The sequence below is a fragment of the Colias eurytheme genome, chromosome 27 (genome assembly GCF_061535395.1).
Source record: "Colias eurytheme isolate Ceu_HAF_F1 chromosome 27, ilColEury1 Martin Lab GWU primary, whole genome shotgun sequence".
Lineage (NCBI taxonomy): Eukaryota > Metazoa > Arthropoda > Insecta > Lepidoptera > Pieridae > Colias > Colias eurytheme.
In genome coordinates, this window is record NC_143006.1 from 294804 (window position 1) to 319847 (window position 25044).

General features: G+C 33.4%; 1 protein-coding gene across 1 annotated transcript in view; it reads right to left on the reverse strand.

The window, feature by feature from the left end:
* The window catches only part of RhoGEF2 (Rho guanine nucleotide exchange factor 2), a 184491-nt gene that overhangs the window by 35189 nt on the left and 124258 nt on the right, over positions 1 to 25044 (reverse strand). Inside the window, exons 21-22 of the mRNA XM_090117129.1 lie at positions 3892 to 3994; positions 1475 to 1612 (exon numbers count right to left, since the gene is read on the reverse strand). Coding sequence (XP_089973255.1) covers positions 1475 to 1612; positions 3892 to 3994 — 241 coding nt within the window. The remainder of the gene's footprint in view (positions 1 to 1474; positions 1613 to 3891; positions 3995 to 25044) is intronic.

Genomic DNA, 25044 nt, shown 5'->3' on the forward strand with positions numbered 1-25044 from the left:
TTATAGTACTTATACATTTAACCGTGGTTTTTTTAACGTTTTCAATCTATACTTATATTATAAAGCTGAAGAGTTTGTTTGTTTGAACGCGCCAATCTCATGAACTACTGGTCCAATTTGAAGACCATTTATCGAGGAAGACTATATGCTATATATCATCACGCTATGACCAATAGAAGCGGAGCACTGCGGGTAAAACCGCGGGTTACAGCAAATCTGTTTATATAAGTATAGTGTACAATATTTATTTCAACAAAAATTTAGTTCAAATTTATTATTTTAACTAAAAGGGCTTATCAGATTTAATGAATGTTCATCAGCTGTTGTCTTCGTTCATGGTACAAGCTTTACCTTGTGATAAATATATAAAATTAAATGTCCATGAATATAAAATTCCAACGCAGAAAAAAATAGTTATTTGAATTACAAACTACATACATATAATTTTATTTCGTTGATAAAATAACTTTATTTTAGTTGCATTTTCATACAAAAACAATATAAATCCCGTCTCAATGAACTTTTGTAAAAGCACTCAAAGACTAGAGCTTATCTACACGCAGACGTGTGAAACGTTTTGTTTCTGTATTGTTTAATTAAAATAGAGAAAAATCGACCTTATTCCACTATGATAAAGTTAATTTTTCAAACTTACGTACCGTGAAATAGTTGCAATAGTTCGATAAAACTGTTTTATATAAAACTCAACCTAACTTTTACGATAAAAAGGTTTAATTTCGTGTGTCATAAAGTTAAGCCCTTCTTATGTCTAGCCAAAGTTAAATTCTGATAGTTAAAATAAGAGAAATACTCGCAGACGGTATGTTAATGTTTGCGCTGAGAAATTAATTTTACACTCCCAGCTGCGCAGTGGTTGATGTCTGGCGTCTGTCTTTGATTAATATGTCACCTATTCCCGTATATGTGAAAAACTATATCAGTGCTGTATACGCATTAAGAGTTGAAGAAGGTATCTATTTTAATTTAAAAACTGAATGATTTTATTTTGATTTATTTTATTTTATTTACTACCTTCGGTAAGGGTTGTCGCACACTAGGCAGGTTACTTATGAAATTTAAAGAAATTCTAGTACAAAAACACAATAAATTCTTTCTGTTATTATTCAATATGTACCTCATACCACGCACACACAGACATAAAGCCCTACTACCTCCTTTCATATCTTATTTCACTATACAAATTACAATGCTGATGTTCTGTTACTATGACGCAAAATTAAATGCTTCTAGTGCGTTTTACCTGTTTAACTTGACACAAAAATACATACGTAACAAACAAACATATACGACGTTCCTTATATGACGTACCTACTTAGTTGTTTTTTACCTGTATAACTTAACAACAACAATAACAACGGAAATAATAAGCATCATTATAATGCAGTTTATATCATATCTTCTTACAATCTGGAAAATAGTAAACATCATCAAAAAAATAAAGCATGTTACTCACTGGCTCGGGTGCGCGGTGAGGCGGTTCGGATCGGACGCGTTGCGGTGCTTGCCACGCCTCGGCGCGTCTCGCTCGCGGCAACTTTCCGCGCGGTACACGCCGCGCGACGCCGCGTTCGAACCGCCGCCGCCGCGCCAGCTGGTGGACGGTGGCCTTTAATTTATTACGGTGCTCGATAGCAAAATCTTATGTTTTATAGATATTCATTTATTTTCTTTCACATACTTATATTATTTTTACACGTTAGGTACTATTATAATACCTGCCCCCCTAGTCAAGTGGCTTTCTGTTAGCGTAGCGTTCAATAGAAAAGACTACGAATGTATGAGATTGACGTAACCTGTAGATACGTTTATCTACAGCCTACATCAATCTCATACATTCGTAGTCTTTTCTATTGAACGCTACGCTAACAGAAAGCCACTTGACTAGGGGGGCTGATGAGTATTAAAATGATTATTAAATTTGGTTTTGTTATATTATATGGCTATGATATTACTAAATTATTAATTGATGACGCAAACACTCATTTTCAGTACCTACTTATACAGGGTGTAATCGTTAAGTGTGCACAGGCGATTTTTCCGTAAGTATTACAGATAACAAAAAACTTTAAACTGATATCGAAAGTACTTAACCTAATGAGTAAAATGGCCGTTATAAATTTTTAAAAATAAATCGAGAAATATCAAAAAAATTATCTTTAAACCCTCCCATACATTATGTATGAAATATGAATATCCCATATACATTTAATATGAAAGATTTTAGCTTTCATTTTCTTTTTTGGTTTTCTGCTTTAATTACTTCGCAAATTTGAAGTGGCATTTCCCACGCTTTTTCCGGACATTTTCACGCATTTTCCGGATATTTTCCGAGCATTTCCCTGGCATTTTCCAGGTGTTTTCCACGCATTTCCCAGGCATTTTCCGGACATTTCTCAGGCATTTTCCGGGGATTTCCAGACATTTTCCAGGCATTTTCCAGGCATTTTCCAGACATTTTCCGGACATTTCAATGGCATTTTCCGGGGATCTTCCAGGCATTTGCCACGCATGTCCCAACATTTTCCGGACAATTCTCAGGCATTTTTCGGGGATTTTCCAGGCATTTTCCACGGATTTTCCGGATATTATCCGCATTTTCACGCATTTTCCGGATATTTTCCAGGGATTTTCCAGGCATTTTCCAAGGTTTTTCCGGAATTTTCCACGCATGTTCCGGACATTTTCCGGATATTTTCCGGACATTTTCACGCATTTTCCAGGGATTTTCCAGGCATTTTCCGGATATTTTCCGGACATTTTCCGGACATTTTCCGGACACTTCCCGGGGATTTTCCAGGCATTTCCACGCATTTTCCGTACATTTTCACGCACTTTCCGGATATTTTCCAGACATTTCCCAGGCATTTTCCGGGAATTTCCCAGGCATTTTCCGGGGATTTTCCAAGCATTTCCCGGGGATTTTCCAGACATTTACAGGCTATGTCAGGGAAATGTCCGGAAATGTCCGGAAATGCCTGGTAAATATCTGGAAAATACCCGGAAAATGCGTGAAAATGTACGGAAAATGCGTGAAAATGTACGGAAAATGCGTGGAAATGCCTGGAATATCCCCGGAAAATGCCTGGGAAATGTCCAGGAAATGTCCGGGAAATGTCCGGAAAATTTCCAGAAAATATCCGGAAAATGCGTGAAAATGTCCGGAAAAACGTGGAAAACGTCACTTCAAATTTGCGAAGTAATTAAAGCAGAAAACCAAAAAAATAAAAAGAAAGCTAAAATCTTTCATATTAAATGTATATGGGATATTCATATTTCATACTTAATGTATGGGAGGGTTTAAAGATATTTTTTTTGATATTTCTCGATTTATTTTTAAAAATTTATTACCGCCATTTTACTCATTAGGTTAAGTACTTTCGGTATCAGTTTAAAGTTTTTTGTTATCTGTAATACTTACTACGGAAAAATACTTTCGGTATCAGTTTAAAGTTTTTTGTTATCTGTAATACTTACTACGGAAAAATCGCCTGTGCACACTTAACGATTACACCCTGTATATTTTGTATTTATGAAAAGTACTGTAATATGTACAATTAAATTTAAAAAAGGTGACAAAAAGTATATTAGAAAGAAGACTTGTTACTATTTTTGGATATATATTATATTTTAAAAAGAAGATATAATGCGCGGCTTGATTGAAGTTACGAAAGCTTTTTTAAAATCAGCGCCACCTCGTCATCGCCTGAGACGACACGAAGTAAACTTTGAAATGTACGTAGTGATCTGTGTTTGAACGAAGATGGCGCTATGATTTGTATCTATGCTATGTAAGCAAGATATAAATGTTCATCAATTGAATTCACTAAATTAACGATTCCTAGTATACAAACAGAACAAAACAACACTCACTTGTTTTCTTTCTCAGTCACTTCCTTAGCGTTGCATTCATTCGCATCATTGTCGACATCGGGTGCCGACTGCTCTTCCGTGGATCCCTCCCTTCGCGATTCTCCTGGAAAACAATTACAATACAAATTATTAATGGATTTTAAACGTGCATTATTTATCCCAACACTTTACAACGATCGTGGTCACAGGTAGATTGACAGGCTTTAATTTATAAATGCAAAAAAACACGCGTTAAATGAAACACAAGAAAATACATCAAAATAGTAATCATTGTCCTTTTATCGTATTTATTATTTAATTTGGAAAATAAGGGCACACGCCACCATTAGAAACTTTGTGCAAAGCTTATTGTAAAAAGCGCCATCTATTATACACTGGAAGAACTTTTTAGTTTCGTCTACTCGCCGCTAGATGTCTAAAGTTTCAAGAACTATATTTTTGCTTCAAGTTAAAATTGTTATTAAAATTCATAATTATTAAATGTTTCACATGTTACTAGAAAAAATAAGACAAAATAATGCATACCTACGTTTCAAAAAGTGTGCTAAGTTATTAATTCAAATAACATACTAAAAAAATGGCATGAATGTATAGAACAAAGCATGATGGTAAAAATATGTAATTATAGGCAATATATACCGGATTGTAAATACCTTTTATCTATGACGTGAGGGGCTAAATACGGTGAATACCATGTACGTAAAAATAATATGGTTGCATGCATTTATCAAAGCTTCCTACTTACGTAGAAGTAAGAAAATGTTAATATATCAAAAGGCAAAATCTTTAGTGATAGGCTTGATTCATTATGATACATTTTAATTATTTTTCCGACCAAAATAATAAACAATAACAGGTGCCATATGCAATAGCACATTTTCCTACAACTGTTCGTAATCATATAGACATCTAGATTATTTAATAGATGAAACTATCAAATCCAAAGTTTAATTTTGTTGGAACAAGCTTATCACAGGAACTGTTAAGTATTCAAATTTCCAATAAAAAAATTGAGTACACTGAGTTATACTATTTATACAAAATAGCTTGTACTTATCATCATTCTACAACAAATAAAAACCGATCATTAATGAAAACATTTCTCAAAAATTGTAAAAAAAATATTCCAGTAGATAGATACATTGACTGAAAACAGAATAACACACTCCATTACGAACTTTTAACCAAACCAATGATCTTCTGCAGACTTCCAAAAACAAAAAGGAGTAGGTTCTATATCCATCTGAATTTTTTCTTTGCGAATCTTAGACCATATTTTCGGCAATAATGAAGAAATATTTTTTTACACATAATGTCTAGGAACCAAGTGGACACTGGACAAACATACACACACAAACACGGCTGTCAAGTGCGCTCGCGCATCGCTTATGTCACACGCTCGTATTGTTAGCGATGATCTAAGTGCGGCGAATCTGCGCAAGCGTCGCACTTGTTTAGTGCAGAACAATTATTCTACAAGTTAATATAAGTATAAAGAGTTTATTCTTATAAGAAATTTGATCGAATCATTTAGTTCGAACTATCGAATATAATATAGTTCGATTCATTGACTCGAAGTGCTCGAAGTTCGAATCACGCAGGTATCTGTTTATGTATAAACTAAAATTTTCGACAAAAATAATTGGACACATATTGCATATTATATCTTTATCTAGATTAAATAAGCTGTAAAGCAAATTCTAAATCGGTCAAAGCATTCACACCGATTTTCCCCAAAACAAAGACGTTTTCAATTCATAACATATTATTTGTATTGTACCTTTTGCTTAATTTATTTATTGAATTGGCGCCAAGTCGCGTTCTAGCATACATTCCTTACCAATCAGGGTTGCCTGGAAGAGATTGCTTTTGAGCAATAAGGCCGCCTTTTAGTACGTATGTGCCGTGTGTTTTCATTGTATTTATTTATAGTATAGCTTATTTATGTTTGGTATATTATGTACAATAAAGAATAAATAAATAAATAAAAATAAATAAATAACATATTTATGTTGGTAAATATAGGCTGTTTTTTTCTTTTGAAGTAAAAATCATCAGAACAGGCAAACTTTTATGAATTGTAACATAATTATGTTATATTTTTAACTACGGTCTATGTTTAAACCAGATTGCCCTAATTAAAATATATTATTACCCAAATGACTTCGCTCACACACTGCGCACTTTAAAATAGGTATACATATACTAATCATACTTATAAAATCAAGATAAGCAATCATTCCTCAAATTAAAAGCATCCTAAAAGCTTGCAAATTTTAGCGGATATTCCAAAAGTTCGCATGAGTCACCAAACCCAAAAGTCTGCAGCAAAATCAAAGGTCGTCGAACCGTCGCATACAGCTTGTAACGCACGACTTGCCTTGACCGGTGTTGTACAAATATAAAATTAACTTAAAAAGTAATTAAAGAAATTAAAGAAATTTCTTCTGGTAAAACTTTATTTGTTATAATTGTCTTTAATTCTAAGAAAGCTCTTTTAATTCATATTGCCAAAAAAACAACAATATCCTACGTAAATTATGCAATTTTGTGAGCATTGATTTATAAATATTTTCCAAGATGTATTAATCCATCACGTAGAAACTGCAAAACAAATCTGAATGATATTTTCTACAAAAATTAACAGCCTGAAGCAGCACTATACTATACTTAGTACTTTTATATTTATATCCAAGTACCAAGCGAGTGAATTCAGGGGCTAGTAAGAATATTCATGAACATCCTACCAATTAACATAATGATACCAATGCATGTTCAATATCTAATTCAGGTCACAAGTATTTAGGTTACACCACAATGCAGCGTATTCCATTGAAAATAGCTGCATTTGTTTATAAACACACAGATTTCCTGCTCCAACAATAATAATGTAAAACGGGTCGCAGGATATTAGCATTGTATACAAACACTTACATTGTTAAGTGTTTGTATTTTTGGGACACAGTATTTTCTTTAAACATAATGAACACATTATTGCTTCCCGTCAGCACCAAGTACATAGTATCTATCTACACAAATTTTAATAGGTAATACATGTTTTAAATAAACAACCAAACGTTCCGTTTAAAATACAACGTTTAACTTAAACTCCATCTCAATCGATTCGGAAGATCCCAATCTAACTTTATAATCATATAGGCGACAGGAATTCATAAGAATTGGCTGAAGAAAAGAGTTCATACAATAGGTATTAATATGACATCCTACAAATTAGCGAGACAGTAAGATACTATAACAAGTAAATGAACAAAGAAGACAAGCTCATAAACAACATATTTCAGGCGCTAGCAGGTGGAGCCTATAATATTGTAGTTCAAATAAAAGAACCATCGGAATGCTTGCATTCCGTATACCCACGTGACAGACATGCAAAACGAATACGTGTTTTGTTAACTTAAAAATGTTATAACATTTCAATACCTTTTCAACGCCTGATCCTAAATATTTGTTCTAATTAGAATATACCACAAGATAAATCTTAAAAAAAATTTTAAATATGGTAAGATAGATGGATGAATGTTTGTACTTAACTCTTTTTCACAAAACGACTAATCCTATTAAGGCGAAACTTATCACCTAAATAGGTAGTTTCTACTACTTTAACTACGACGTAAGTGCCCTACTTCAGATAAGGCTTCAATTAAGAACTATAACCAGTCCATGTGACCGGGTAAGATCCACCCATACTCCCCGTAACCAAATCATACCACACAAGCAAAATTCACCCACCCCACACAGCCCCCGTAACTACCACAGCGCTCGGGGTCACTAATGTTACCAACTGACAGACGCAGCGACCACCGGCGCGCGGGGCAATGTACGGAGGCGCTGCATCTCGCGAAATGGTAAGATAACAGGTCAGTAACTTGCAAGTTGTGGATCGCGTCCTATGTTGTAAAACATCGTTAACACGCGGTGCGTACAAACTGATTAACGAACATGGTAAAACAACTAGTACGTTTGTATTAATTTTAACGAATTCGAAACGCGATTTATTTTCACTACATTATTTAAACTCAAACATTTATCTATTCAACAGTCAACTAGACATCGATTAGAAGCACTTTTGAATCGTCAAAACACAGAAAAATAATTACTACCGGTTCGGAAAGCAGTTTCTACAGAGAAGAACCAATATTTTAAATCAAAACCATAAAATACTAATATCCCTGTGTAATTTCTTAATAATAAAGGAGTTTACAACACATTATTTTCAGAGTAGCTATAGCTAATTTTAATTGTGTTATTACAATAAGTACGGTCTTATAAACAAATCGATAGCAACGTCACTTCTTATTCAAGAATCACGATCTTGTAAGCTTATAATTATGAAAAAATTACTAAACGCATCATATCTATACAGGAAACTAATCAAGTAATCATTTAAACTGTTCACGATGTTTTTACTACGAATATAAATATTTCACAAATCAACAAATTGAAACACCACCACTACAGGGTGATAAACGTTATTAAAATCGCACGAAAATTTACCACAGTGGACGCAATTAAATTCCAATAAATAAAAGTCGAGCAGCGCGCCACCCGTTCCAAGAAACAGATGCTGTATCGTATCGTATACGTACCGTATCGTGTCGTCGCCAATTTACACTCAGATTGTAACGATAATGCTCTTAAAACATTATAACCCGCTGACTCAACTGATGGGATATATTTATGGACGAAATTTGTTTTAATTCAAACACTGAAGCGTGGAAATTTTATATTTATTGTGTTACGTCAAGATGAGTGGACATTATTCATTTCTGCTAAGCATTTTGGTTTTTGCGACATCGACAAACAATTATTGTTATTGTTCCAGAAATAAAAGAACACTTGTAAGTCGCTACATAACCAATAGGGTGGTCAATACCCATAGAAAATAGTTTACCTAGGTATATAAAAATTACACCATCCCCAAGTCCTACTAAATAACAAATCATATATGTATTATAATTGTGATCATAATGAGAGCGTTCACCTTCAAAACATCACCAAGACGGGACAATACAGCCGGAAGCGCACGCGCATCGTTCTGTGATCGATATCGTTGCGCGACGGGAAGTCGACACAAATAGCCGAGTCTTGTACTGAATCATCGCATTGTCGCCGCTTCGATTCCCGGCTGAAGCTAATTTTACCGCGGGGGTGGATTTACGCGTTCCCTGATGTGCAATAAAACGTTCGCCGTAATTTGTAACATCTCCAAATTACTCGTCCGATTTTTATTATGAACGTCACGCGCGGTTCAAATTAATTTCACTGTAATAAACGTGAAATTAACGATCGCTTTTGTTATTTCGGCTTCACTGAAATATGCATTGTGTTACTGAAGAAGAATGTGTTCAACGCGATTTTAATGTACTGTTGGTAATTTATTGTTCACCATTCGAAAAACTAACATACTAACATTTTCAGAATCCATCTATAAAAAATGGATGATACATTCAAAAATTTTATACAACAGCGACGTCATAGCAAAACACATTATTAATAGCACTGGTCCCAAAATAGATTGTGTCTTGTGTCACCCTCCATAATTTGTCCTTGATTTGAACATAATCACGAAACAAATTACTCGTACAACGGGTCTCATGTTACTAACATCCCAAATCTATTGAGGACGACAAGGAAAGAGGAAAAAGGTCATTTGAAACGGTATTATCGAGCGGCAAGGTCAGGCGCCGTGACCTCAAACTGTCCATGTGGTCAGTGACCAGGATGGCCATTGATAAGAGGCACGATTATAAGCTCTCAATATACGTTCAATAATTACAAATAGTATTGCACTGATTTTATATCTTAGACAGAAGTATTGACTTTGCTCTGTTAGATAAAAGATAAGTTGTAAGATAAGGGCATCTAAGGGCAAGTCATAGAACTTGTGAAAATCAAGCAAAGTTTCAGAGGTGAAATTTTATATCCACGATCAATTAATATTAACATCCTTCGCAATTTAAAGTTTTGTAAATTAATAGGTTTTACATGATTAGAGGAGATAAATAAAACAAAACTCGTTTCTATAATAATAATAACCACAACTTGGGTAAAAAATAATGAGCGTACCTGCAGTTCTTTATTTGTAAATATTTCAAAATGTATGCAGGTTTAAACATTTATCTAAACCAACGATCATTGCTTAGTAATATATTAATGAAATGCATTACGACACTTGATTTAAATACCATATCACAAGCAGACATCAAAAGAACATCGCTCAAAGAAGAAAAACAAAAGCCACCTCCACGAACAAACGCAATCCAACGTCACGTGTGTACAGCCAACACACACTTGGCCATACCCGCGTCCCATTGACCGTCGTCGGAATGCAGAACTCCGCCTGCCCTCACATGCCATACTGTCTGATCAATGAATTTATAGATGCCCCATAATGACAGCTTTATGCGACCTCACAACGATAGAAGAATATACCTTGTTTGTTTTTTAATGCATCCATTATAGCCATATTAAATTATTGAATAAGACGTTGTTTGTATGCGTCAACAAGTATATATGGGTTAATCCCGGTGTTTAATAACTGGAAATAAGTATGTTTGTTGATTCGTCATATTTTATAACGGAAGAACGGAAGTTCATTTGGACGAATGTTGAAGAAAAGAGCTGTCTCTTTCCTTCTGAAGAAGTGATAAATCGCTGTTATTTAGTAACTAACTATCCGAAACATTGAAATTGTAACACTTAAAATTGATTGATCGACTTTTTAATTGCTACTTATCGTCCCACGCCATCCAAATCGATATAAAAACATTGATCAATTACAATTTCCACTAACCTAAACCACACCTAACAAACCACCACCAAAAAAAGACAATTTCGACAATATAATACATGTCAAAAACAACTACAGAGCGATAGCGCAGAATTTTAATGAAATTAATAATGCATCGGATCGTCTCATTATCGTAGATAAAAATGAGTGCCGTTATGTTACATTTAATGAGACCGACAGACTCAATGATCCGTCTTCCCCGACAGCTGAATGGGATCGAGGACAGATATCTAGAACTTATTTGGAATGTAAATTGATTTAGATTTATTGTTTATATATCAAGATAGATAATGTGATAGTTGACGCTATTGAAGGCACTGCAAAATCAAAATCTTTTTCCATTGTGTGTGATTATTTTAAGATACCCTTTCGCGATCTTTTGTGATTAAAACAAACAGCCCGCTATCAATAAATGTGTCAAGATTATGTTTATTTTCAAACACAATCTTGTTCACTACCACTTTTTCTTTGATTTAAACTAAAATAAAAATAGAAAATGAAGCGATAAACCATTTGTATTGTGATATTATATGCATACATTTTTGCCATACAATTCCAATAGAATTTATTAGCCGAAACGATGACTTCATCAAAGTTGGTAATAGCTTAATTAAATAAACTAACAAAGCCGCGATGTTGTCATTTTAGTTTATTAAGGAAGACGGAGATGATTGCGGAAAATATCCATAAATACCTAAATTGCATTAAATACCACTTGATAATGAGCCATATAATTTACCTCCAGACGTGTTTATTATTTTGTCTCATTTATTATCAACTAAAACGATAAAAAGCATGAAATTCTTTCATCTTATAATTATTTCAAGCGAATTAATTTTTAAGAACTTTGAAACGGAATATCATCGTTAAAAAAGATGCGACAGCAGATTTATCAGAAACATTATTGTCATTGGTAACTTAAGTTTTTTTGGGGAAAATTTAATCTCTATTACCATCAGAGATAGTTGTCAGTAAAGCTCGATCAAATTGCAATTAACGTTTAATTCAAGGTAAACCCATCTATGTATTTAGAAACCAATCTTACGAGTTACGACAGTAAATCACATATTTGCTACATTAGCTACAAATGCGGATGGTGTTGACCAAGGCAATCAGGTAACATGAGGTCACACATTACAATTGCTCACGAAAGTACCGCAGTAACAAATAGTTAGCATTCAATGGGACTAAGAACTTAATCATTTACAGACAATCGAGAAGGAAGAAACAAACAAGGATACCCACGTAAATAAATCAAGTTAGTTCAGTACAGGGCTTTTTTTAATTGCATGATGCAATAAGCATGAACAAAAACTAACACAGTGTCTATTTCACGAAATTAGTTAGGATAACCAGACCTTACAACTTTTATAAAGTATATGTTAATCACATAAAAGCTATATGTACATTGTACAATATCAATGAACGACCACCCGCTGCTAGCCTCCACTCCATACCGGTCCACATGGTCAATATTTGACAGTTATAATTATAACGTTTCGCCTTGAGTTTACACGCATTTAATTTGTTTTACGATTGATTAATACTATCAATTATTTGAATCACGATTGATAAAATAGATTTTACACTGAGTTTAGATTAGAAATAGCAGCATTGTTGCAGCGTAGAGTAATAATAGCCAGGCCTTGAATAATACTGAACAGCATGAGCCATTAATCTAGCATTTAGCACCTAGAATAGCGCGCTATTCTGAGAATAAATTATTATAAATCGTAAAAGCATAAGTAATTCTGTTTTCCTGTTACTATTACGCGGCTACACCGCAACCTATTACGAAGGGAATGAATAAAGCCCTATAGGCCCTATTTGTACTTATAAAAATATTTGGTGCTGCGGGTGAACTGAATTAAGTTTTACGAATTATGGAAAGTTTAAACTAATTAAAAAATATACTTTTATGGAATTCGTTCTTGTAACAGGTAATAATAACAACATTATAATAATTTAAACAAAGTATAAACTCACCTCTTGAAGCGAAGAGCCAAGAGTTTTGCTTAAACGAGTCTGAATTCTTCTTTTTCACAATAGGACTGGGCTCCGCTATGCTGGCTTGCCGGCTCCTGTTCAACGGCGCTTTAACACTCTTCTTCTTAGCTTTTTTCAACGTCCCGCTATGAGACTTCCTTAAAGTGTTAACTCTGACCGTCTGACTCTTTCCTCGCACCTTACTTTTACTTCTAGACGCCTGTCGGCTCAATCTCCTTCTCCGTTCTCCTATTGCTTTCTTTGCGGGCATGTCTTCATCTGAATCCGTTTCAACTGGAGGTACGTATACGGACAGAGCCGCGACTCGCTTCTCTTCTTCTAGAAATAGTTTAGTGTGGTTCATAATTTCATCAGCATTAACAGGACCGTCGACTTCTACCACTGCTTCGACAGGTTTCATCGACGTCGGAGTCTTTTTACGTCTTAGGAAGTTAAAGCTGCCGACAGATGAACCTTTACTGCTTTTCCTTTTGGCATCTTTAGCATCATTTTTATCATCTTTTTTGCTGTTTTTTCTTAGGTCTAGTTTCATGTTGGACCCATGAACAGAATCTTCTTCGCTCCATAAGCTTTCACGAGACTTTTTTCTATCACAGTTTTTGTCTACCTCTTTCTTATGATCGAACCATTCATCGCCTAGAGTTTTAACGATTTCCAAGGGATTCGATAACGACATAGTTTTCCTATGTCCTTTCTTTGACCTCGTCTCGACTTCTTCATCTGTTACCGCCAGTTTAAGCGATTCCTTGCTTATGGTGTGAGCCTGACTGAGCCTCGGCAGCGCGTCATCGCTCGCTGAGATGACGTCACTTTGACAATCAGCAGATTCGTATAGCGACTCGTCACTTTCATCCCGCCGTTCTAAGAAAAATGTTTTTAATAAGTACCCTGATATCCTATCATTGAATTATAAGCAAGCGTTTCTATGCCATGTTTACCAGATATATTTTAAACGTGTTTTATAATATCTAACAGCGCAGTTTAAATTAACAAATTGATAAAAACGACGAAGGTCAACGATTGAGTTATTATCGCGTTATATAAAGTGCAAAAACTGTTTTAATGATGAGATGAAATGACGGATGGTTGAATAATGACAATAATTATGCGATAGACAATACAAACAGTATAATGAAGGATTATTCGTCCTCAGTATAAAGAGAAGATGACATACGTGCGATTGAATACACAATAATTACGAGCTGCGCAGTTGACTCAACGAGAAACCCTACGGTCCAAAAGCGAAGCGAGGTACCTACTTCATGTTTAATACTTGTCTTCGATTCTGCGAAAAACCTTCGTATGCATGACGTGAGTTTACAAGTGGAATAACATCGTTATAATTGCAAAATAATTTGGAAAATCCAAAAGTGCACGCCTCATAATTTTTTTTAATAAATATTTATTAATTATTATTTTTGTTTATTTAATAACAATTAAACCACATCGAATCAGACCCTGAAAAATGAAAGGGTTCTATTCCTGAGCATACTCAAGCGTAAGAGAAAAAAAAGACTCGATTAGTAAAGTATTTCGGTCGCTATCGTGTTAACAAGAAAAAGGATCCGCACATACAGACACACGGACGTCCAAGACAGAACTTTTTTAAACTGTTTTTTAACTAGTTTAAATAACACAAATGACATCAAAAATATCATGAACGTTAAAAATAGTGTTTTTTTTTAATATGTGTGTGTATGTATTATCTTTCAAGTGCAATGTATGATACATAAAGACATTTTAAGTTTGAAAAATCAGATGTTTTGCGCGAAGTGACAGTAGTACCCACCTCAACGCTTCCCTTATGAGGCGTGCAATACTTTTTCGTAACGAGAACTGTCAATTACATTTTAGAATATTTGTAAATTGTCAATTAACATACAATCCGTTTGGCTTTCTATGCAAGATGGGTGACAAAAAAGGCGAGTCTTGGAAACGATGTACTTATTACATCTGTAACTAGAAAGCGCTTTGCTTTCTCCTCTAACTTTGGTTGTGGTGAATTCAATATTAATGAGTTGCTAAATGGGTCTGTTACGAAATACAATTACATATCGGTTTGTAAGTCTGTTCGTAGACGTTATACAATTATTTTATTTATGTCCTGTTAGTGCAATCGAAATAATTATTAAGTACGATTGCGCAAGTGATATAAATATCGGAATGTTAATAATTGTTTGTAATGATATTTGTTTGCCAAATGTTTATATATAAATTAATAAAAATTAAAAGTTATGTTATTCAAGACTTTTTTAATACTGACTTTACGAATCTACCAATTAGGAAATATTTTTAAATTTACAATAAAATGTTCTACAAAATACCAACAGACATAGTTTTTGGTAGTTTTAATCGAAACAACATTGTAATTACTCTTCCAACATTCCTCCTCCTCCTATTCATTATGCTTGTATTAATATTTAACAGGAGCACACCTAAATGTAGCAGCAAAATAAATAAACTATAATTAACCCAAATTTCCATGCAACAGGAGGGTCATCGAATTAGGTTAATCGTAACACGCAAAGCCTCAAATTTATCGTCTATAAATATGATAGTTTATCTGATAAATATAAATGTATTTAAGACTATGATCCAATATTAGGTATAGCTAATTATTACATTATTTCAAAACTAAAGGACCTACCCACTAATTTTAGAAATATTCCAAAATGATTGATATTTCGTTTTGAGAAAATAACTATATTAATTCGATGAGTACAAATGTTTAACTACAAATAATTACTTATTCAAATTATAAATTACTTTAATTTCGTTTCTAACACTTTAAAATTACAACTACAACTCGTCACTCAATTATACTTAGTTTTATCCCCGTTTTAAGCCTCGATTAAGAAAATAAACGCACCAAGATAAACCCACCCTTATTAACAAATACATGCTATCTCGTAATCCATGTAAGACAATATTACTACCTTACACAACTCTTATCTATTGTTCTATACTGATAACCAGTGATAAGCCGGCGGGATAGTTTGTACTTTGTAAACAGAGATTAGCCATTGTTAACGCTAAGTCGTATTGACCAAGTGACCGATTTTTATATTACGAAATAAGTTATCAAAAATTAATTAAAATAAAATCGATACTGTGTATTGTTAATTAATCTGAAGGACTTCGTAAAATTTGACAAATGAGTTTAAAAATTAAGAAAAAATTATAAATATGGGTAGATAATAATTATTATTATCAATGCGTAACAAACACATCGACTTTTTCATAACATCATTTTTTTATCAGTTCTTGTAATAAACGAATGATAATCGAATATATTTTTTATAGAAAACATTTTTATAAATTTAAATACTATATGTGATATTTAAACAAATTACTTCTTCTTCAACTTCCTACTACTAGTCAATTTAAACAATACACGACGAACAAAAACATATCCTCTTTGCGCTTCTTGATGACGTCACAAAAGTCAACCACCTCAAGCTTTTTGCAGACGCGAAGTAGACTTTAAGTGGGCACGTCTATTTATCTATATAATAATATTTGCATACCATTTTTTGTTACAGTTTTATAAATACATACGGTTGCAATTTTGTAAAAAATTGTATGATTAGGTAAGACTTGAAATTTTCTATAAAAATTTATTTACCCCCTTTTTATCACATCTTGCGTTATTACCAAAGAATATATCTGTCGAATCTATCACTGACATTATTGTAAAAAAATATCGCATTTGAATCAATAATAAACAAATTGTTCCTAAAATAAACATGCAATTGTGCATTAATGTATAACATCCGACAGACTCAAACCTACTGACCTTCTGACATTGACACGATTAAATTGACATTATTGCAGCAAAGTGGAACGTACCGACAAAATTGTTATGTCACATGATCTATAAATAGAGTTCGACAAAATTTAAAACTCAACGAAATGTATTTATAAAATGCACCTGATATTTTATGTCTTATCAATTTGAGTTATTTTAGTTATATTATTTTATTAACAAAATGCGTAAAAAAAACTCTTGAGTATATAATTTTTATCTGTTATTACAACTGGCATAGAAACGCTTGTCAATCTCATTTGTTTTAATCGAGTTGGAGTCATTTCTATTTTAGTTAGATAAAATTAAGAAAACAATTACGCAACATATCAAAAAAAAGTAACGCCTGTTTAAAACGAATTTGTATCTTTAGCGTAAACCAAAGTTACAGCAATAGAAAATAATAATAAAGTTGACTTTAGAGGATTTAAGTTGAATTTTCAATATTGTAAAAAAAAATTAAGTCATATCAAAAATCTGTATAAAAACGACTCAAACCAACTCAAACCTATTAACATACCCATGGACACTTTGATATCCAAAATGTCTGAATATCGTCGTCTCTCTTTGTCACTCTCCGTCGAGGTCTCTCGCTCACTCGACTCGCGAGTCGGCTGTAAGACATTTTTCTTCTTGCGCAATTTATTAAGACCATTTTCCACTTTTTCGGGGACCTTCGGGTCCCTCTTGAACCACATCATACCGACCATATAAACGGTAATGTCAAATTATTTGACATTTGACAATCACCAAACAAAAACACCAAAGTTAACGTGTAGATTTTCATGAAAATATCACCGTTTTTTCTCACTGTAATTTCCACAAATGTACTGATATTTAGAAACTTCATCCATTGTTTTAAAATCACTTTTAAATCACATCACTACTGCTCTTCCTGAAAAGTCACGTTTAATAAATTCATTTGCTTTATTTTGGATGTCAAATTGATGTCCATTATAGGTACCTACCATTATCATTGCCTTCAAGATTACGAATTACGATAGGTCATAAATCTTATGTAGAAACTATTTAGTAACAAAAACATCTATATCCCGCCAAAACGTATCATTATTTTAAAAAACTTTGCCCATACTTGTAACTTGTGTTATTAATTCGCCAAAACCTTAAGGGGAGGTTACTACAAGGGAGCTTAAAAACATATGTTACACGAATATATGAACTGGTAAGCACAACACGTGTCCCATTATCTAAATATAGTGAGCGATATAAGTATATATATGCTATTTGAACACCATTGTGTATGTTTGTGCGCACGCGCACGATAAACCACGCAATTTTTCACTAGGTTAACGTTTCAACAATACATTTTATCCGGACGATTAGGTAATTTATAAATAAACCATAGTATTTTTAGTTAATATTGCTTGTAGACTAGTAACCAATGTACCGATACAAGCTATTGTATATATTTCAATTCATATTTTAAAAAAGTTATTAAGCGACAAAACTGTCCTTTAGCGGGTTCGAATCCCGCCTCGATTTAGGTCAATTTACCCACATCCTTACAAGTATAATATGCGATAAGTTTTCCATTTTACTTTCATACAATAATAAATATGTAACACCAAAATTAACATTGCAATACATGTATGAGTAGTGCCATCCCGTGGCGGAAGCTTCCCATCGGAAGTCCGTGCCATAAAGCAGTTACGCAATGCGCGGGCGCGCAGGACGCGATAATTTGCCCAATACGGGCGCAAAATTGTCCGCTAATGTTTTAAAGTGTCGGTAATGGTATCATGTATCTATTTAGTCCATACTAATATTATAAATGCGAAAGTAGCTCTGTCTGTCTGTCTGTTACTCAATCACGCCTTAACTACTGAACCAATTTGCATGAAATTTGGTATAGAGATATTTTGATACCCGAGAAAGGACATGGGATAAGTTTTATCCCGGAAATCCCACGGGAACGGGAACTATGCGGGTTTTTCTTTGACTGCGCGGGCGATGCCGCGGGTGGAAAGCTAGTAGACTATAAACGTAAGTACTACTAGAAAAATAATTAGCTGAATGTTTGAAGGTGCATGTACGTAAAGGCTCCATCTTAATATTTAAATATGTACCTATGTTTTGTAATAAGATGCTTAAATATATAGAGATCTCTTTAGGTAAAATAAGAATAGCGTTAGAACAAAAACAAAGCAAAAACGTATATATATCATAGGAGAATACAACGTTGACAGCTAGATAACAATATAAACTGAAAATTTAAGCTCACTCATTAAAAATATACACGCAATAATTTAAACAACAATCGTTACAGGAACTTAAAACATCTGCCTTATGATATTTACTTTTCTTTATTTACTATATGAAGGTAAACGAGAACCACCTGACAACAGACAGACGGCAAAGGCGACAAATATATATACGTACAAATATAATTAATAGCATTCATATGAATAAAACCCGAAACATTCGCGCAATTGCAACTCGTTAATGGTCGAGCCGTTATGTGTAATTATTGTGCCAAATATAAATATACATACGGTCGTTTAATTATATTTCTTGTGTGTATTGTTTCCGAAAGACGTGGTTATTTTCAGAAACGAGTTAATAACTGCGTATTCAGTTAAAATACCTTTGTAATACGAGACGAGAAAAGTTATGCAATAGGTTACCTGAATTTAAGTCTTCTTTTTATATTTTCTAGAATTCTCTATATAACCGTAACCGCAAATCTATTTAAAGTTTTTTCATTTATATCCAAAGCAAACGACACTACCTTAATTTTTAGAGTTCCGTACCTCAGAGGTAAAAATCTTAGACTTAGCTGTTCGTCTATCTGTGTGTTTGTTTAACCCCTTTTTCACTTTTCATTTGTACCATCGAATAAATAAGAATACATCTATTAAAACGTACAATGTATGTAAAATATTTATCACCAGCGTGTTATCAGTTACAGCCTACAGGCCAAGTTGAACCGTATCAATCTCAAATGCTAACCAGTCTTGCTCGTATCACATACACTTCCGCTTATCTTTCGACATTTGCTGAATTAAAACCATATGTGACTCATTTATTGATTGATATAATATATATTTAGTTTGCTAATCTATACTATTAACATCTACAAAATATAAAACATAAGTCGTACATCTTCTCTTCATCATTAATATAAAGCTAAAGTTTGTTATTCTGTTTGAACGCGCTAATCTCAGGAACTACTGGAGTCATTTCAAAAATTCTTTCACCTTTGGATATGTAGGTAGGGACGTGGTACCTAAGTGCAGTAAGCTATACATTTAATATAATATGTACCACGGCGGAAATATGGCGAATCACTGGCTTGTACCTACTATTTATTATTTTCTAACGCGGATATGTATTGTTCGCGCGGAAAAATATCAAAATTGAATTCAATTGTTTTACGTCGAAAAGAGAACCTGACATAGTTATGCCAATTTAATGTTTTCACTCCACATTCCTCCACATCTGTACCTACAACCTACTGACAACAAATTGTATTTTTACCGCAATACAAAAGATCCCAGATTTGTGTTAAAATAGCGCATCCATTCACACAGTACACTTCCTATATATTACTAGTGATGGGCTATAGTCACCATATTTGTCTATAATAAAATCTAAAAGAATAGTGTGATATAGCCCAAGAGTTTATTTGTTTTGCAGAACTAGAAGTACTAGAGTTGTCTGAAGAAACTATCAGTTTGAACAAATTTCGTTTTATTAATCAAATAAGGCAATGTAAATCATGCAAGGCTACGACCAATATAGACTCCGAGTATTTATGAAAATAGGAAAAAATTACTCCCTATGAAAGCAGATTACGCTACGTGAGTCAGCTAGTAAATATCGAAATGTGTACAACTACTCGTTACGTAAAACTCGTTTACAAACAAACATTTTATAGCTTGATCTCTCTTAAATCGATCTTATCAATTTATTAACACTGAAAGGGCACCTACATCTCATAATTTCTCCCGCGAAATTCCTGTTTGTTTTAATTTAAACATAACTCATGTTACTTCCTGATTATGAAGTTAAATATAAATATAGTATTTTAACGAAACAAATAAAAATTTAATCTAATCTCAAAGGCTTCCTCTTCAGTCACATTCTTCAAATGAAATTGAATTGAAACATTGTCATTAAAACCAACGAAGCGTTTCCCCAAACAAGTGACTGTTCTTTAAATCTTTCTATTAAATACGATAAATTAAAATACATGGTTTATCGATAACCATATTTCACATCCCTAGCACGTATCAAACGTTTGTATTACCGTGATATCATGTTTGGAAGTGCGCCAACGTACCTGCGTCGCGCATTGAAACACTATTTGTAAACAGTTGTTATGTTTTATGTTATTTTAAATGTGTTATTAATCGCGTTGAAAAACATAATATAATTTAAATGTGCAAAGTTATTAATTACGCATTAAATAATGATGTCATTTTTTAATTCGGGCGTGGAAAAGTTTATGAAAACAATGTTACTTGTGTATAATCCCTCATCCGGATGAAATAAGTAATTGAAATGAATATAAATACAAAATATCAAGTGGTTTCAGTTTCGCTGTGCCTTACAAAATATTTTGTTTGTTTTCAATGTGAAATTCGACTTCTCTTCAGTTGATTTCGTATGCTTATATGATTCGTTAAACAACCATCATCATCAAGGTATTGTATTTAAAGCTAGTAATAGCATAATATAGCTAGTATAGTAAGTACAATACTTCAAGTATTTCCAGAACAGTCCCTTATAAGCGGGTCCCCATCAGGCGCGCACCGTTCGTCTGCGCGCGCGCATATTGTCACGTTCCCGTGCCGCCGATCGATACTAAACCGTCCTATTGTTGGCCGAGCACAGTATGGATTCAATTTTGTGTTGTTTACATCTTGATTTATGAGATTCCACTGGATATTGCGTGTTTTCAGCACGATTTTTAAACATTGTAACATGTAGGTTAGATTTAGAGCAAATTCCTTGAATTTATAAAGACACGTCATAGAAATAAATATTTTATAGTGTTCTTCTTGTTTCCAAAGACTTACGAATATTTCTTTCGACTTTTCATTGCAATTTCTCAAAGTATTTTGCTTCAAACCAGAGGGATTATATTATATACCTTAGTTTACATCATTATATCATAATAAACGCAATAACACATTAACTCAAATAGGCTAAATGACATCATAGTAAAGTGCAATTAAACACAAATTATATCGATATATGTATTACATATTAATCTCGCCGGATGAATGTTGCATAATTCGCATCGTTGTGTGTTTATATGTTTCCATTGAATAGTGAATCATTGCAATACTGCAACTGGTATCCTATTTAATAAGTAAAGGAAATTTTCAACCCTGTTAATATTATAAAAATAGAACAGTTTTGGTGTATTTTTTGTATTATCAGTTATAACGATACACCAACTAAATATCATCACATACACACATATGATCCATTATTATTTGTAGATAGATATAGGCTGTATTAGATTAGGCCTACTATAAAACTATATATTTAATAAAAATAAATCGCCAAATGTGCTGCAAAGCAGAAAACTGGAGAACGGCTCGACCAATTCGGCTAATTGTTTGCAACGTTTTTGTTTAAGCAAAAGATTCTTATAGAGAGAAAACACGAAAATAAGGCAATAGGGTAGAACAACATCTGTTTTGGTAGCTAGTTGCAAATATAATTCAAATTCAACTAATATAACTATACTTCTAACAACTACAACAACCCAGAGTCAAACAATTATACACCTCCATTCACAGAACAGAACAGGAAGAAAAAAACTGTCAAGAAACCAAAACTGAGCCAAAAATAAAACAAGAAGCATTCGTTTGAAACGCTCGAGCTAACATCAAAGTTGAAACCAAACCACATGGCGGCACGGCCTTCCAGACACTTGAGAATCAAAATCCATTCGTAGATAATAGCGAAACATTTCATTTGTATTTAAATGAACTATTTACGAATTATACACAATCTTAAATGCAAAGGGGAATTGAATTTAATAATAGTGCAGAAGAACGAAGAAGAAGTTAACTAAAGAGGTCACTAAAAACATTACGACCTCAAAACTGTACCAAATAAATATTTTATTTCCGGTATAGATATAACTAGTCTATATCTATGAAAACTGCAGTTCAATGCATCAACTATTGCGAGATTCGTATGTTTGTATATCAAATTCAAATTAATTGAAAACATATATTTGAATTTGTACATCAATTAAATTCATAATTAAATCTGGCAAACTTAACGGCAAATTAGCCCTTTGCAAAGTTTCAACATTCAACAGCACTAAACATTATCATCAAATTACATTTCTATAGCTTTGAATACAATTAATCTGCTCAATCATCACAATAACTAGGTCAAATTTACACACTATATACTATAGGTATAATAGATATAAATACACCTTACACCCGTTACATTATCACCCTTCCGCCTTATCTGCCACATGTTTTTACACCTGTTTCATTTTAAACTTTTTATTTCACTACACCCCGTGATCCCGTGTTTACAGAAGAAATTATAGCAATAATATTCGTTCATTTATCCACATCAATATGAAAGCGAGAGTGTTTGTTTATATTTGTTCTTGGAATTTGATTCAAATTTTATTCGCACTATAATATTACTTTAGCATAATTTATGATCTAGATCCAAGATTTAACAAAACTAACCATTTACATTTACATTTCAGTGTGTAATGTCCCTAATTAACGCAAGCAAAGAAATAAACCCAAACCGTACCTACTCCATATAATTACAAACATAACATCAACAACTGCCCATTGCTATCACAATTTTCTTCGAAAAAATACCACGCAATGTCCAAAACCAACACGAGTAGCGGCACGGAATAACAAAAACGACACTATAAAAGAAGACACACACATAAAACTGACATAAAAGCGATCACGAGCGAAGCCATCGCCTCCGCTCTGTATGGCCGAGTGCCAAGACATCGACACCATACCGCTCCTGGCTGATTAATCGGTAATGATAATAAAATGTTGCATCGAGAATGTAACGTTTTTGTCGAACAATGTTATACGCATTTTAGTGGTGTAGAAATAATATGCAGAGGTAGGCATGTAATGATGAATGTACTGCATGCAAACCAGTATAATCATTGTGTATAGAACGGATTTAAAAAAGGCCTATCGACTCGTCAGACTATTTTTTACAATATGGACAAACAGTAAGGCTGAAATAGAAGTTATAAATGATTAGGACGGTATAGTTTGTTTCGCAAATGTAACTGAAACTGCGTTAAGTAATACAACCTACAAAGATTTGCTAAATATTGTCAACGTAAACCAAAAATACTGACCAAGATGGCTCATATTTTGAACATAAATATTACTAGGTATACAAACAATAAATAGCCAAACTACAACTATTTATTATAAAAGAGGGACTTATAGACATTGGTGATATCTTCATACAACTGTACCTAATTTTGTATACAGCCCAAGTGGAGTCACGTTGTAAGGCTAGTATGATTTTTAAAGTAAAATCAATAAATTCTCCAGACGCGTCTACGCCTACGTTAAATTTTTCCGATTAGAAGAACAATAACAATCCGTGCCGTATCATTTAGGACGTAACTGTTTGAAATTATTTCAATTCTACATACATTCGTACTATTGTTTGATATAAAATCAATAATTTCAATGCTATGTTGTATTTTATGAAAATTTTGTTTCATCTTAACTAAAAACTTAAAAGTATTCTGCTATTAACCATTCTCAATGGAGTTAAAATAAAAAGCATAATATTTTATCCATTTAACAAGCAGTTACAAAAATTACACGTACAAACAAATTTATCTGCTTTAAAACACGGAAGTTCCAGATCTTATTCACTTCGATCTCAAAATATTCTACAATCTACACCATATGTCATTCGGACACCGTTAAATTAATATTATCGAGCAATTTATCAAATCTTACGACGAGATCGTACTGGATAATTCCATGTTGGCAGAATTTTGGCCACAGCCTTCGATCTGGCCAAATGTGTAGGTGTTTTGCACGGGTGCACTTGTCAACTTTATGAGAACCGAATCGAAAATTACTGGAGATAATTAGAGATCAATATCATGATTGAATGCTAAAGTGTGAATGCAATGTTAACAGCTAAACAATAATTCTAATAGTTTGCTTCACAACAAGTTACAGTCTTCACTTATTTATGAAGTTCACGGTAGGTACAGAGTGCAATACAATTCATTATTCCTGATTAAACTGATAACTTCAAATGAACCGCAACAACATAAGAATTCAAATCCATTCGTACAAAGTACAAACATGAAAGCTCTAAAAAGTCACAATTACAGTTCACCCTCTAAACGGCGAACAGCTCGTGAGTTCCGAGCAGCGCCGCGAAATTAGTCTAATTTGCGGGCATATGCCGCTATGGGAGCTAGGGCCTAGGGGTGTCACTGCATACTAGTTTCTGACTGAAGTTTTAAAAGAAAACATAGAGCAAAACTTTAACTTGTGCTTCGACA